The sequence below is a fragment of the Cydia amplana genome, chromosome 21 (genome assembly GCF_948474715.1).
Source record: "Cydia amplana chromosome 21, ilCydAmpl1.1, whole genome shotgun sequence".
Taxonomy (NCBI): Eukaryota; Metazoa; Arthropoda; class Insecta; order Lepidoptera; family Tortricidae; genus Cydia; species Cydia amplana.
Window position 1 is genome coordinate 11903319 of NC_086089.1, and position 15881 is coordinate 11919199.

The window sequence follows — 15881 nt, forward strand, 5'->3', positions numbered from 1 at the left end:
TTTTGTGCGTCCTTTATACTGGTGGCCGTAATTTTCCTTATTATTAACATAATTATTAATAACTTTAAGGCTGCGACCTATTTTTTTAGCTATCTCACGATGGGATAATTTTAGAGTTAAATAAAAATTAACCTTTTCAATTTCTAAACTTGTAAGTTTTTTACCACGTCCCATAGTCACAAAAACACTGTGTTTATCGCGTTACTGCAGGTACTTAATAGAATGCCATCTGTATTATCTAATCATAATAAAATAAATTTGAAAGCGAAACTTAAATGCACGGTTTGGACGATTATGTTACACTGAGGCTATTCAAGTGGACGGCCCGTATTAGCTCTTGCGTCCACAACGTTTCGCGCGCAGACAAGTTCGGACTTGTTAATGTGTCGTTCGATAAACGTCAGGGCGTACAATTCAAATTTAAGATATATTGATCAAAATAATCACGTATAATTATAATACTCACAATATATAGGTGAGGCTATTTAAGTGGTTGGCACTGTAATTATAATCTTTGATAATTATCGCGATATTTATCCAATAAATATCGGATAATTCTCCCAGGTATGGATGGTGCTCTATTTGTTTTCTTTGAATTCTTCGATATTGAAAAATAATGATTGGGGCGTTTTTTTTTATATTTTAGGTTTAAAATTTTAGGTTATTATCAAATTGATAATTATAGGGCATAACAATCACGATAATTATCGCGATAAATATCAAGATACCTATCATTGATAGGTATCCTTTCGAACCCTGGTCTAAGGTCTTGTTAATATGGCAGGGAACCGTTGAATAAAGGCAGCGCACGACCGGTCCTTGTGGAGATCCTTGGGGTAGTCCAGCAGTGGACGTATTTCGTGTAAGGTACGGTCGAAGATTTTAATTTATGACCCATTTCGTACCTTGTCACAGTGTCAATCAATATTAAAGTCGCTTGAGACCTCACACTATTGTCACTGTGACAAGGTAAAAAATGGGTCCGAAATTAAAATCATTGACTGTACAGTCGAGCTTTTCACTCCACCATCCCAAGCCGAATAATTCGACTGATATTAAAGGATGACTCACGCTAAAACTGTCCGGGCCCGGGGCGAGGCATCTGACATTCGAGTTTTCTATAGAAAGCAGCACGTGATCACCGATCACCATAGAAAACATCCTCGGTCCCGGCCCGGACCCTGACCGTTCTAGCGTGAGTTATCCTTAACTCTACTATAATGATGGCATTTGGGCTAAAACTTTTTTGCACAGGTACCCATTTCTAGGCAGGACTGTCCTTACATTAATCTCAATCATAGACACCCTACTATAAGCAAATAATGGCGTCCATCCCTCTACTAAATTGAGCGGAAAAAACCTATTTACACAAATTGGCCAAAACGCCATTTATAAAATGAACAAAACCCATTTTTGCTCATTATACTGCCGAAGAAAAAATGCGTATCGGACAAGGTTTTGTAAGACAATTTTATTTCGATAAGCATATTTCAGTACAGTCAAGAGTAAAAATATGGGTGCACACATCTTACTCAAAAATATATCCCATAGCTCTTACGTCGGCGAATTACGAGTAAGAACTATTGGGACATATTTTTGAGAAATTGTATGCAACCCTATTTTACACTAAAATATACGCAGTAAGCGATAGTCTAGGTCCTAAAATAGGTAGTCTATTGCTTGACTATTTCTAGTCAAACAGTATATATGGCGGTCACTATTTTTCGGTAGCCGTTTTTGTAACTTTTTTGTACATTTCTAAAGGCTTAACAAATTTGACGTTTTTATTAGAAAATAATCGTAATATCACCACAAACTTTACAAAATCAAATCGAAATTAAAAATACGCTACTTTTTAATTAGGTATAAATAAAATTAGATAGAAATTAACCTGTCAGTTAGAACTTAGAACAAAAAGTTGACAGTTCCGAACAACTGACAGGCCGATATCGTCCGGCGGACTGGTAATTAAAAATAAACTAAGTACTTATAATAAAATTAAAAACTAATCTAAATTAAAAAACAGCCCCCGCGGCTTTGTGCTAAAGATGCTGGCAGCATTCCCTCGCTGAATGGCAATACTTATGCTACTTTTTTGTGCAAACATATTTATCCGTGTTCATAATCCTTCGTTTTACTGGTTTTTCCTTCGGGCAGGCCTCATGAGGTCCTAATATTGCCCCGGCCTCATTAGGGTCCGTGTACAGGTGGGGGGAGAAGACCAGGCTGGTAATGAAGAGTAGGGATTCATCTGACATCGTCTGGGTGTAGCTGGTGTGAGCCAGGAGACTTATCATGAAGAGGATGAAGATTTTCTGGAACATTCTAGCACCTGAAAATATATTTACATGGTTTTTAGGTCCTGTGTCGTCGAAATACAAATAGCGTTTAGTAATTAGCTGGGCGAATCAGGAGCCAATAACTTTTTAAAATTATGAAGTCTTAATACTTCATATTTTTCATACAAAGTAAATATTACCTTCAATGTAGGTACGGCATTATCATCGTGATTGACGTTTCTTGTCACGCCTTAAACATAACAATTAACAAAATTCGCAATACACTGCGTCTTAGAATAAATTTTAAAGTGTACTAATAATCAAAACAATAGTATTTTGTACAATCGTGATATAATGGAGAGCTTTTCAGTCGAGTACCGTGTTTAGTTAACGAAGCTTGCTGAGTTGCGTAAATAAGGTACGAGATTTAAAAGCTTGATTATATCACTATTGTATACAATACTTTTTCTACGAGTCAATCATTTATGTAGGTAAAAAAATCAAAAGTATACAGCTAAGATGCGCGAGCAGCCGCGATACCTTCTGACATGGAACGCATCAATAGCTGGTCACAGCCTGGACGTCTCCCGCGCTTCCTTGCGTCACTAGCTGTCACTGTCAATACTGTCGATTCATGATTATATTTGCGATGTGCATGAATAATCAATATATCATTCAATTCACAGTTATTGTATCATTTAACATAACTTACATGGTGCCGAAACGCGAATACCAAAACCATTAAAAAAAATGGCTGAAAATAAAACAGACGTTAATATAAAGCCGCCTAAGCAATTCTTAATAAACGCCAATGAAGATGTTGCTAAGGCGTGGAAGTTGTGGCTGCAGCAATTTGAGTGGTATGCCATAGCTACAAACCTAGAAGAAAAAAAACCAACCGTGCAAGTGGCAGTATTCATGGCATGTATCGGACCTGACGCGGTGGTTATATACAATACGTTCAATCTTACAAGTGATGAGCAGTTACAATTACAAACCATTAAAGACAAATTTACAAAGCACTTCACTCCAAAGATCAACGAATCATATGAAAGGTATATATTTAATACCATAATACAAAAAGAGGGCCAACCATTTGATGAATTTCTCACAGAACTTAAAAGTAAAGTGAAAAATTGTGCATATGGTACTGTAGAGGACAGCCTAATTCGTGACAGAATTGTAGTAGGAGTAAGGAGCGACTCCCTTAGAGAGAAGTTGTTAGCTGAACAAGACCTTACACTGCAGAAAACAATTGACCTCAGCCGCTCAGCGGAGCAAGTCAAAATGCAAGTAAAAACTATGAAGCAGGCTCCTACTGTAGATGCGGTTACCTGGAACAGTAAAAACACAAATATTAAGAAAAAAGAAGACAACACCAATATGAATAATAATAAGAAAAAAGAAGATAAAAGTGAAGAGACATTTCATTGTGGTAGATGTGACACTATGCATGGCCGGAGAAATTGTCCTGCTTTTAAGAAAATATGCCTGAGATGTAACCGAAGAAACCATCTCACCAAATGTTGTAAAATAAAAACTGTGGATTCGCTTCTCCAGAATGATGAATATGATAGTGAAGACGGATTCATGGTGTCATCAATAGATAATGATGATGATGTGGGTAAAGAAGACTGGTTTGAGCCATTAACCTTACCTAATGGAGTCACAGTGATGTTCAAACTGGATTCAGGCAGCCGGTGCAATGTCATTACCCGAGAAATAATGGATAGAACAAAATCACATCTCAGTCCATCGACAACCAGATATCTGACATCCTATTCAAAGCATAAGATGCAAGTCTTAGGCGAAGCCAAACTGATGACTATTAGTAAAGGACAGCAAAACTTGATTAAATACTATGTTGTTAATGAAAATGTGTCACCAATTCTTGGCAGGAAAACATGTGAAAAATTAAATTTAGTCAAGAGAATTGATGCTATTACAATAAATGATGACTTGTTTGAAGGAATTGGTTGCCTGAAACAGTACAAATATGATATCGATTTAGTAGACAATCCAAAGTTACCAATATGCCCGGCACGTAAAATTCCCCACACCATAAGACAAAAAGTAAAAGATGAGTTGGATAGCATGGTGGAACAGAAAATAATTAAACCAGTGACAACGCCTACACCAGCTGTTTCACCTATGGTTGTGGTGAAGAAAAATGACAAAATAAGACTGTGCCTAGATCCCTCAGATATAAACAAAAATTTAAAAAGAAGACATTACCCACTTAATACTCTGGAAGAAATTGCTGCCAGAATTCATGGCTCGAAATGGTTCACACTGCTAGACTGTAGAAAAGGATTTTGGCAACTGAAAGTGACACCCCGCACATCAGAGTATCTCACATTCAGTACACCATTTGGAAGATATTCTTGCTTAAGAATGCCCTTCGGGTTGGCATCAGCTCCAGAAGTCTTCCAGCAAGTTATGAGCTCACTCTTAGCAGACTTGGAAAATACAGAGGTGTCAATGGATGATGTACTTCTACATGCTGCATCTAAAGATGAATTAGAGAAGACTACACATAAAGTACTGGAAAAGTTTAGAAATGCAGGTCTTAAACTTAATAAGGAAAAGTGCGTATTCAGTAGACAAGAAGTCAAATTTCTGGGCCACATAGTAACTAGCGAAGGCTTAAAGCCCGACCCGGAAAAAATAGAAACCATCACAAAAATCAAGAGACCGGAAAATATAAAAGAATTGCAACGGTTTCTAGGATTAATTACCTACTTGTCAAAATTCATAAAAAATATGGCAGACATTACCAGCCCCCTCAGACAATTATTACACAAAGATGTAGAATGGGTTTGGGATCAACCACAAGAAGAGGCGTTCACCAAATTAAAAGAGCTGTTAAAAAACCCACCTGTTCTGGGATTTTATGATCCTCAAGCGCCAATTTTGCTCTCAGTTGATTCTAGTAGTTATGCCTGTGGTGGTGTAATGATTCAAAAAGAAAAACCTATTGCCTACTGTGCTAAATCTTTCACTAAAACTGAGCAAGGCTACAGTCAATTGGAAAAAGAGGCCAATGCGATCTTAGTGGCTTGTAAAAAATTCCATAACTATATCTGGGGCTGCAAGGACTTGACAATAGAATCTGATCATAAACCTTTGGAAACAATTTTCAAAAAACCACTTACCAGTGCACCACCAAGACTGCAAAGAATGTTATACCAGATTTTGCCATATAATCCCAAGGTGACATATAAAAAGGGTTCGGAGATGTATGTAGCCGACACTTTGAGTCGAGATTGTGAGAAGCTAACCTGCGAAGATGTTAACTCAGAAAACTTGCAAATATGTGCGATTGTGCCATTTTCAAAAAACCGTAGAGAAGAAATCAAACAAGAAATTGAAAATAGCAGTGAGTTGAGTAACTTAAAACAAATTATACAAGATGGGTGGCCTGAAAAAATGGGGCAATTACCAGATAACTTAAAAAAATACTGGCACTATAGAGAAACGCTCAGTGTATATAACGACCTCATTTTCAAAAATGACAGAGTACTAGTACCCATATCAATGGTACCACTAGTGATGAAACAGTGCCACCTAAGTCACAAAGGCATTCAAGGCACAATACGTCTCGCCCGGGACAACGTATTTTGGCCAGGTATGACTACAGATTTAGTAAATTATACGAAATCTTGTACAGCATGTGCAAAAGTACAAAAAGATAATCCAATGGAGCCTATTGTTACACAAACAGCACCAGAACGCCCTTGGAGTCTCGTGGCAACGGATTTATTTCATTTGAAAGGCAAAGACTATATAGTGATAGCAGATGGCTACTCAGGTTTCTTTGACCTTAAGGAACTGAAAAGAGTTACCAGCCTTGACATAATTGACAATCTGAAATCTTGGTTTGCGACATTTGGAATTCCAGATATACTATTGACTGATGGTGGTAAACAATATGACTGCCAAGAGTTTAGACAATTCAGAAAGGAATGGAACTTTGAACACAGAATATCAAGTCCACACTTTCCACGCTCCAACGGATTATCGGAACGCTATGTTCAAGAAGCTAAAAACTTAATGAAAAAATGTATGGAAGACAACACAGACTTACAATTAGCGTTACTGCATCACAGGAACACACCCAGACTAGATCTTGGGTCACCAGCACAAAGGATGTTTAATAGAAGGACTAAAACCTTACTTCCTACAAACAGTAAACTCTTTATACCAAAAATAATAAGAAATGTCACTAAACAATTACAAAATATTAAAGAAGGAGAAAAGAAATATGCAGACAGAGGAAAAAAGGTAAATAAAGAGTTTGTGAGTAATGAAAATGTGATGCTACGAAAAGGTCATCAAAACTGGGTCCCAGCAAAAATAGTGACAGAAGAAGGCCACCGAGCCTATAAAGTAGAAACTGATGATGGTGCAATTTATAAAAGAAACTCCTGGCACCTAAAACCGACAGCCAATTCTACAGAGCTGGCCACAGAAGCCCCAGAGCCAGGAACAGAAGATCCAGACACTGTTGGACAGCCATCATCTATAGACCAGTCACCAGTCCCTGTAGGGCAGCCGTCACCCATTTCACCAGCAAAACCCACACTGACTGTGCAGAGTCCAGAACGGCCGCTGCTGACAGCTCCTCAAACTAGAAGTACTCGCAGTGGGCGGCTAGTGATCACGCCTGCTAGATATCGCTGAAAAGGGAGGATGACATGGAACGCATCAATAGCTGGTCACAGCCTGGACGTCTCCCGCGCTTCCTTGCGTCACTAGCTGTCACTGTCAATACTGTCGATTCATGATTATATTTGCGATGTGCATGAATAATCAATATATCATTCAATTCACAGTTATTGTATCATTTAACATAACTTACACCTTCATACTTCATTAAATAAATAAATAATACTCGTACGCGACCCGGCCCCCGCGCCCCGCGCCCCCCGGCCGGTTGGTCAATGACACCTTCTCGTAACTCATGAGGCCCTGGTACTTGCTCCGCACTAAATTAAATTTTTAGACAGCTTTTGATTGGTCAATTTCATTATAGTTGACTAAACTGTATCGAAATGAATATTATAGTTGACTAAACCGTATCGAAATGAATATTATAGTTGAGTTGGGGTCCTATAGTGAATAAAGTATGCGATTTCACTTTGGTATACGAAGTCTTAATTCAAGCATTGCAGTCGACGAGTAGAAAAAAGTTATTTTTAAAAGTAGCTGAATAAATGTTGGTCAGGTTGAGAAGTACTGCCTACAGTTGAATTTTTTGCTCCTATTACAGGCCATACCCGGTATAAAGTTTAAATGTGGTACTATTTAGAAACACGTGAATTAAACCATAAAATTAGGTTAACGTATAAGGTAAAAGTACTAGTGCTCGACATGCTAGTGCGCAATAGATGACACCCTGCTGTCAGCTCTATAGTCAATGACTTAAGTTTCAAGATGACACGTACTGGGACCGCGTCGAGCACCTTTTTAGGGTTCCGTAGCCAAATGGCAAAAAACGGAACCCTTATAGATTCGTCATGTCTGTCTGTCTATCTGTCTGTCTGTCCGTCTGTCCGTCTGTCCGTCCGTATGTCACAGCCACTTTTTTCCGAAACTATAAGAACTATACTGTTGAAACTTGGTAAGTAGATGTATTCTGTGAACCGCATTAAGATTTTCACTCAAAAAAAAAATAAAAAAATTTTTTTGGGGGTTGCCCATATTTAGAACTGAAACTCAAAAAAAATGTTTTCTTCAAACCCATACGTGTGGGGTATCTATCTATGGATAGGTCTTCAAAAATGATATTGAGGTTTCTAATATCATTTTTTTTCTAAACTGAATAGTTTGCGCGAGAGACACTTCCAAAGTGGTAAAATGTGTGTCCCCCCCCCCCCTGTAACTTCTAAAATAAGAGAATGTTATAAAACTAAAAAAAATATATGATGTACATTACCATGCAAACTTCCACCGAAAATTGGTTTGAACAAGATCTAGTAAGTAGTTTTTTTTTTAATACGTCATAAATCCCCTAAATACGGAACCCTTCATGGGCGAGTCCGACTCGCACTTGGCCGCTTTTTTTTCAGTTTACCTTAGTATAGGTACTTATGACTTATGTATAAGTCAGTTTTGCATGTCGGGAAATGTCGTCAAAAGCCTCTGATATTATGAAATTATTGTAGATTTTCGAATTACCTGACTCGAAAGTGATCTGAAATAACCCAAATATACCTCTAAATGGTTTCACTGATTAAATATAAATAATACGGGAAATAATAAAGTATTAATTTACTTACAATTGATGATATATTCACTATTTTCCTTGTCACTGTCAGTACACCAGTCTCTTCAATCGCATGAGCTAATATAATAGTATTTTACATAGTTACAGTAACTATGGTTGTTACATATTACACGTACAGGATAATTCTATATATAGACTATAATAAATGTAATAACTATGCCAAGTTTAGTGAAAAATAAAAGGAGATTTTTGGCCCTCTAAAAACCATTACAAACTAAATGTTTGCGCCCTTTTGGCGCTATTTAAATAAAACAAATGTTAAATTAAATTACCATTTTTAATGGTATTCAATGAGTACAATATATAAGGTTCTTTGTCTAGGACACGCGCGATGGGTACGGTGGTTAGAATGCAAGAGAGTGTGCTTGCGGCGCGCTGCCTGGAGATGCGTTGCATAGGCGAAACTCTGGCGCCAGCATCGCGCTTTCTGGTTGGCCGCTGACCTCGCCGTGCATGTTGGCATCCTGGAGATGCAGGGCTGCGTTCTAACACATCATTGGTTGGCTCGAAGGTGGCGGTGCTGCCAACAGCGCTAACATACTCCGGGACGCTGAAAGCCGAGGGTCTTTCAGGACTCTCTCTGTTGTACAGGCAGCGGACATATTCGGTTGAGTGCTCGCTTGACTATCCCTCTAGCGGTATTGATGTCAGCTACGCGCGGCACGCCATCCTTTCCGTTATATAGTTTGACGACTCTGCCCATGCGCCATAGCAAAGGCGGCAAGCCTTCCTCCTTAATGAGTACGAGCTCTCCGAGCTGTAGATCGCGTTGCCTCTCGCGCCACTTGTAGCGTTGTTGCAGTAGGGACACGAACTCGGTCGACCAGCGTTTCCAGAAGTGTTGCCGCAGCTGTTCTAGCCTCAGGAAGCGGTCCAGGCGGTTCGGGTTCCGGTCTTGCAGTGGCGGAGCCGGCAGCGACGTGAGCGGCCTAAAAATGAGAAAGTGCCCGGGAGTAAGGGGGTAAAAGTCATTAGGGGAGGAGGAGAGTGGGCAGAGAGGCCTACTGTTCAAAATTGCCTCCACTTGGCTAAAAAGAGACGAAAGTTCCTCAAAGGTAAGGTGTGTATTGCCCAAAACTCGTTTGAGGTGAAATTTGGCGCTTTTAATGCCGGCCTCCGCGTAGCCATTAAAGTTAGGAGCATAAGCTGGCGCAAATTTAAATTTTATACCTTGACCAGCTGCAAAATCAGATATATCGTTTTCATATAACTTAAAAAAATCATTTATCTCTTTGGCTGCAGCTACAAAGTTTCTACCATTATCACAAAACAGCTCCGCAGGTCTGCCGCGCCTGGCGATAAATCTGCGGAGTGCCAGCACAAATGCATCTTTAGACAGGTCGCTAACAGCTTCTAAATGAACACATTTATATCTTAAGCATATAAATAGACACAGATAACATTTAGTGATTTTACATCCACGTCCACGGCGATCTGTTATTAAATAAGGACCTGCAAAGTCAACAGCTGTTGACGTGAATGGAAAATCAGCATTTATGCGCTGCGCTGGTAAATTGCCCATTATATTTTTTAAAGTTTGGCCAGCGATTCTTTTACAAGTGACACAATTGTGGGCCGTGCTCCTTGCGACGTTTCTGCCCCCGACTGGCCATATCAAGTCCCGTACTGAGCATAGCAATAGCTGTGGTCCTGCATGTAAGAGACGTATGTGTTCATGTGTAAAAATGAGTTTGGTTAGTGTGTGTTTAGCACGTAATAACATGGGATGCTTCTGTTCGTAACTACAATCTGAAGCATCTAGCCTTCCCCCGACTCTCAAGAGACCTTGTGAGTCCAAAAATGGGTTCAGAGTTATAATGTGTGATCTAGGACTCAACCTATGACCTTTGCGCATCGTTTCAAGTTCAGAAGCAAATGACTGCTGTTGTGCAATTTTAACTAAAGTATGCAAAGAGTCTGTAAGCTCTTGTGGCGATAGCGAGCCAGTTAATTTAGGCAGGCTGGGCTTACAGTTATTTATGAAACGGCGCACATAAGCCATAGTATGTTGTAGCCTTTTATATTTAGAAAATCTATTAAAATCAATGACAGATGGTCCATCGTCTGTGCTTGTAAGCATAGACATTACTTTGATTTCTGGCAAGACCTCCGGCTCGACAGAATTTAGCTCTGGCCATTCATTTTCAGGCTTTAATAGAAACTCGGGGCCCTTCCACCACAGAGCGTTTCCAGAGACATGCTGTGGATCAACACCACGCGTTGCAAGATCACTTGGATTTTCTTTTGTAGGTACATGTCTCCAGGTGGCTCCGGGAGTGAGACTGGCTATAGCGGCTACTCTGTTTGCTACAAAAGTTTTAAGTTTGGATCTGTCTGTCTTTAGCCAAGCCAGGCAGCAGCTAGAGTCAGTCCAGAATATTGTGCGAGAGACAGGACGTCTCCAGGCTCCTACTACGGCTGCATATGTTTGTGCTGCTAACAAGCACCCAGCTAATTCTAATCGTGGTATAGTTGTGCGCCGGATTGGAGCTATTCTGTCTTTCGCACACAGCAGGTGGACTTGTTGTTCACCCGAGTCAGAAATAGTTTTTACATAAATGCAGGCTGCATATGCAGTCTCTGCAGCGTCAGAAAAGCAATGTAGTTCTATTGTGGAGGGCGCCTCGCACAATACATATCTAGGTATACTGAGTCCTTTAATGTGATGCAATTTTTTTATAAATCGCGACCAGATTCGCTGTATTTCAGGCGAAACTGGCTCGTCCCAAGATTTGCCTTCTTTCCACAAAGTTTGTATTAATATCTTAGGTTTGACTGTGCACAGGCTTAAAAGACCTAAGGGATCAAATACTTGGAACGTTTTAGACAAAATTGTTCGTTTTGTAATTGTTTCATCAGAGTGATCATTTTTAATTGAAAAGTTTAATATATCTTGGCTGGGTTGCCACCCCAGTCCAAGTGTTTGACAAGCTTGACTCAAAGCTAGATGATCATCTTGATTAATGAAATCTGACTTTAGTAACGCGTTTGAATTCGAACGGTATTTACGCAAATTGAAACAACCAGAGGCTAAAGACTGTGAGACGCCGGCCTGTATATGAAGCAGCTCTGATTCAGAGTCTGCGCCTGTTAATAAGTCATCACAGTAAAAATCATTTTGTATAATGGTCCTAACCAAAGGATCCTTGCTCTCAGCCCCTAACTGCCACAAACAGCGAGCCGCTAGCCAGCTCGCCGACGCAAAGCCATACGTTACTGTATTTAAAGTGAGAGAGCGTATAGGTAGGTGCTCGTCTTCGCGCCATAGAATCACTTGTAGGTTTCTGTCCATTTCATTCATTAAAATTTGCCTGTATTGTTTTTCTATGTCACCCGAGAGCACATACCTGTACTGACGGAATCTAAGCAATATTTCAAACAGTGAGTTTTGGATATTTGGTCCTACCAACTGGATATCATTGATAGAATAACCAGAGGAGGTTGGGCAACTAGCGTTGAACACAGTTCTTAAGCGAGTAGATTCACTCTCCTTCATCACAGGGTGATGAGGGAGGTGGTTGGCTGTATAACATTGCTTAGACTCCGACAGATGCCCTAAATCCCTATATTCATTTATGAAATCAACATACATTGATTTAAGCTCAGGCTGTTTACTAAAACGCTTTTCTAAGTTAAATAAGCGCTTTTTAGCTATGTTGAATGTGTTGCCTAGGCAGTCTGGTGTATCTTTTAAAGGTAAACGCACTACAAACCTGCCGTCAGATTGGCGATAGGTATTTTCAACAAAGTGTTTTTCTATGGGGTGAGAGTCGAACTCACTCCCATTTTTGATGGAGTCCGCCTCTGACGGCAGCTCCTCTGTCTCCCAAAACTTTGTCATTTGGGCCGACAGATCAGCTAAGCAAAGATGGCTACGTGTGGTTACCGAATTTACATGTGTAGTGGCTCCCTCTACCGGGCCAGCTACTAGCCACCCAAGTTTAGATGGGATTAGGAAGGTGCGCTTGCTCGTTGGCATTGTTTTTGCAGCACCTGTTACAATTGACCAAAACATTTCCACTCCCAACAGCATATCAATTTGGGATGGCACATTAAAGGTTGGGTCTGCAAGCTGCATAGTAGCAGGTAAATTAAGTTGACTAACGTCAACATATTTTAGTGGGAAGCGATCAGTTATTTGGTCTAAAACTAGAAAGTCAAGATTGGCATTGAAATCGCTTAATTTAGATTTAATATGAGCTGCACAACGTACAGGCTTATAGGTCAGAGGCGTATTTCCTATTCCTGTAACATTTGAGGCAGTTAGAGGCTGAAGATCAAGTTGCAAGCGTTGTCTTAATGCTTCAGTAAGATAATTAGACTGTGAGCAGCTATCTAACAGACACTTCACAGTTTCTTTTTTATTGTTGAAAGGGTTAACTATTTCAATTAGAGCAGTTGAGAGCAATGCTTCGCTATTGGTAAGCAAAGTATTAGCAGTGAAGGTGTGATGCACCTCTGCACTGTCAGAAGTTAGCATAGTGGAGGCGCAGGCTACATTAACCCTAGCACTATCGGTAGACTGAACTGTCTGTTCCATGTTAGCTCCACTATTAGAAGTGTTAGTTGGTGAGGTGTGTAGGTATGTATTGTGTCGTCTCTTACATACGCGACAGCCGTTTAACTTGCAAGCGCGGGTCTCGTGGTCCGGTCGGAGGCAGACATGGCACAGCTTCAGGGTGGACGCCCGCGCCCAGCGCTCGTCGACTGACATTTTTCTAAAGACTGGGCAGTCGTACACCCTGTGATCGCCATGGCACACGACGCACGGCCGACCCTTGTTGTCACTTTGTTTCTCTGAAATCATGAAGGTTTTTATGTTTTTATCATGTTTAAATGAAGTTTTATTAGCCACAGGCTCTGGCTTGTGGTTAGCTTGTTTGTCCCGCTTTGAGCGGTATAGGTTTTCTAAAATATCTGCACGATTCTTTAAAAATTCCCTAAAATCTTCAAGTGTGGGCCACTCCTTAAGAGTGTTTCTATGCTCTTCCCATTTTGAATTAGTATTAGTGTCCAATTTAGCCGCTAACAAATGTACTAACATTGTATCCCAGTGCTCCGTTGGTTGCCCCAATGTTTTAAGGGCACGGAGGTTTTTAGTAACATGGTCGCTTAAAAATCTTAATGATTTATCAGATTCTCGCTGTATGGGCTCTAAATTAAATAAAGCATTTAAGTGGTTAGTAATCAGTTGCCTTTTGTTACTGAACCTGTCACATAAAAGTTTCCAGGCTTCAGTGTAGTTGGCAGCGGAAACTTCTAAATTTGCTATGACTCTCGAAGCCTCTCCCTCAAGATAGGAACTCAGATAATGAAACTTATGGATAGGCTTAATGTGTTCATTATTATGAATTAAAGATTCATAAAGGTCTTTGAATTCCATCCATTTATAATAAGATCCGTCAAATTTAGAGATTTTAATTTGAGGGAGCTTGAAGCCGAGATGCTCCGAGTGACAGCCTCCTGAAGAACAGGTTTTAACAGAAGTCTCCGGTGACATTTTTTGAGCCTGAGAGCGTTCAAGTATACTCTGAGCTGTAGCTATAGCAGTGTTAATATGAGTCTCATTAGTGTCCCGTTCTAAAAGTTCACTGTCAAGATTGTCAGAGTTAGCTACTTCTATCGAAGTTTGCAGCTCGTCAAGGCGCGTGGATAACTCTATAACTTTATTTAATCTTAAGGTCAGCTCGTTGAATTTAACACCGGTTAGCACTTCATCCTCTGTAATTGTTTTTAAGTAGCCACGGAATTTAGAAACCTGGCCCTTTATGGAGCCACGTTTAACACGTAGTTCTGCCAAAAGAGCTTCCCTTTTTGCTGCTTCAGTCATGTTGAATTATGTTTTTAGCTGAGCTAGCAAGTCTTAACAACAAAATTTTAATTTAAATGCGAGTTTAAAGTTATCCACGTAAGAAAATAAAAATTGGCAAAACAGCTTACGCCCCTTAGTGACTTCAACAGCTACGCAGAGGTGCCCTTGGTGTGTCGCAGCAGCTTGCGGTATGTGCATATGCGAACACAAACCAAGATGCAAGCAGCGGTGAAGTTAAAAAGAATCTGATTAGGTCAGCGTAGGTACTCGGAATACAATTAAGAAAGTCAAATTTTAAGAGAACACACGTTTGGGCCTTTAAGTGCAAATGAATTAAGCGTGAATGCGTGATTAAAAAGGTTTCGTCACGAAATAAAAAAAGGCTCATGCAATTTCACTGGTTTTTAGAAAAGTACGTCTTTAAATTTTAAATGGAATGAATAATAGCACTTCACTATAGTTTAAATGAAATTAAGAAAGCCCCGATAGGCATTTAAGCAGAAATAAAGTTTAACAGATGCTTAACACTGTTAACAGTAGGTATATGCCAACGTGGCAGAAAGCGAGCCCGCACACGATTATCACACTTTGAAGAACTATTCTGAAAGTAAAACACAAATGAAGGCAATAATTACACAATAAGCACTCTTTTAAGGTTAGGTTGTAAGGGAATTCAATGGTATTTGAGTTTAAAGTAAGTTGTCAAGTGAGGTTAAGTAAAGGTCAAAGTCAATGTAGGTACTAAATTATTATTGGGAATGTTGAATTTACGTTACAATTTACGCAAAGAAATTTAAGTTGAGTTTTAATTACCAAAAGGATTTTAAGTTTAAAGTTAAGGCAAAAGGTATTTAAGGTAAGAATGGCAAAGGTAAGGTAAGTGGTTAGGTGGTAAGGGGTAAGGTAAAAAACGGGTTATGTTGGGCACCCCTCACGGCACTTTCCTCGATTCGCCAGCCGCCACGCGCTGCCGCCTTGTTGCTATGCGCCGACGCTCCTCGTAGTTTTGAACCGGACCCAGTCGCCGCTGCCTTCCCTCTTGTGTCTTCGGGTTTATCTTGAGCTGGCGGCGATGGCACGCGGTGTTGTTGGTTGGTAGCTTGCGTCGACGCCGGCTCCAGGCCCACAGCGTCCCAAGATGGCGGCCTTTGCTCAGGCACTGTAAAAAGGCTCAAAATATTCCGCGCGTGTCCTGTCACGGTCGCCAATTTATGTTTGCGCCCTTTTGGCGCTATTTAAATAAAACAAATGTTAAATTAAATTACCATTTTTAATGGTATTCAATGAGTACAATATATAAGGTTCTTTGTCTAGGACACGCGCGATGGGTACGGTGGTTAGAATGCAAGAGAGTGTGCTTGCGGCGCGCTGCCTGGAGATGCGTTGCATAGGCGAAACTCTGGCGCCAGCATCGCGCTTTCTGGTTGGCCGCTGACCTCGCCGTGCATGTTGGCATCCTGGAGATGCAGGGCTGCGTTCTAACACATCATTGGTTGGCTCG

The 15881-nt window shown here is 40.2% G+C and overlaps 1 protein-coding gene across 1 annotated transcript; it reads left to right on the forward strand.

Moving 5' to 3' along the window:
• The first annotated feature begins 3029 nt into the window (after window positions 1-3029).
• Window positions 3030-6962, forward strand: LOC134658236 (uncharacterized). The gene is made up of 2 exons (XM_063513848.1): window positions 3030-5658; window positions 5950-6962. The coding sequence occupies exons 1-2, from the start codon at window positions 3030-3032 to the stop codon at window positions 6960-6962; spliced, it is 3642 nt and encodes a 1213-aa protein (XP_063369918.1).
• The last annotated feature ends 8919 nt before the right edge of the window (window positions 6963-15881 follow it).

Excerpts from the sequence above, each read along its gene's own strand:
- LOC134658236 (XM_063513848.1), top strand. The coding sequence starts at position 3,030 with ATGGCTGAAAATAAAACAGACGTTAATATAAAGCCGCCTAAGCAATTC. Across the intron at positions 5,659-5,949 it reads ACAAGAAATTGAAAATAGCA|CATGTGCAAAAGTACAAAAA; the intron begins GTGAGTTGAGTA and ends AATCTTGTACAG.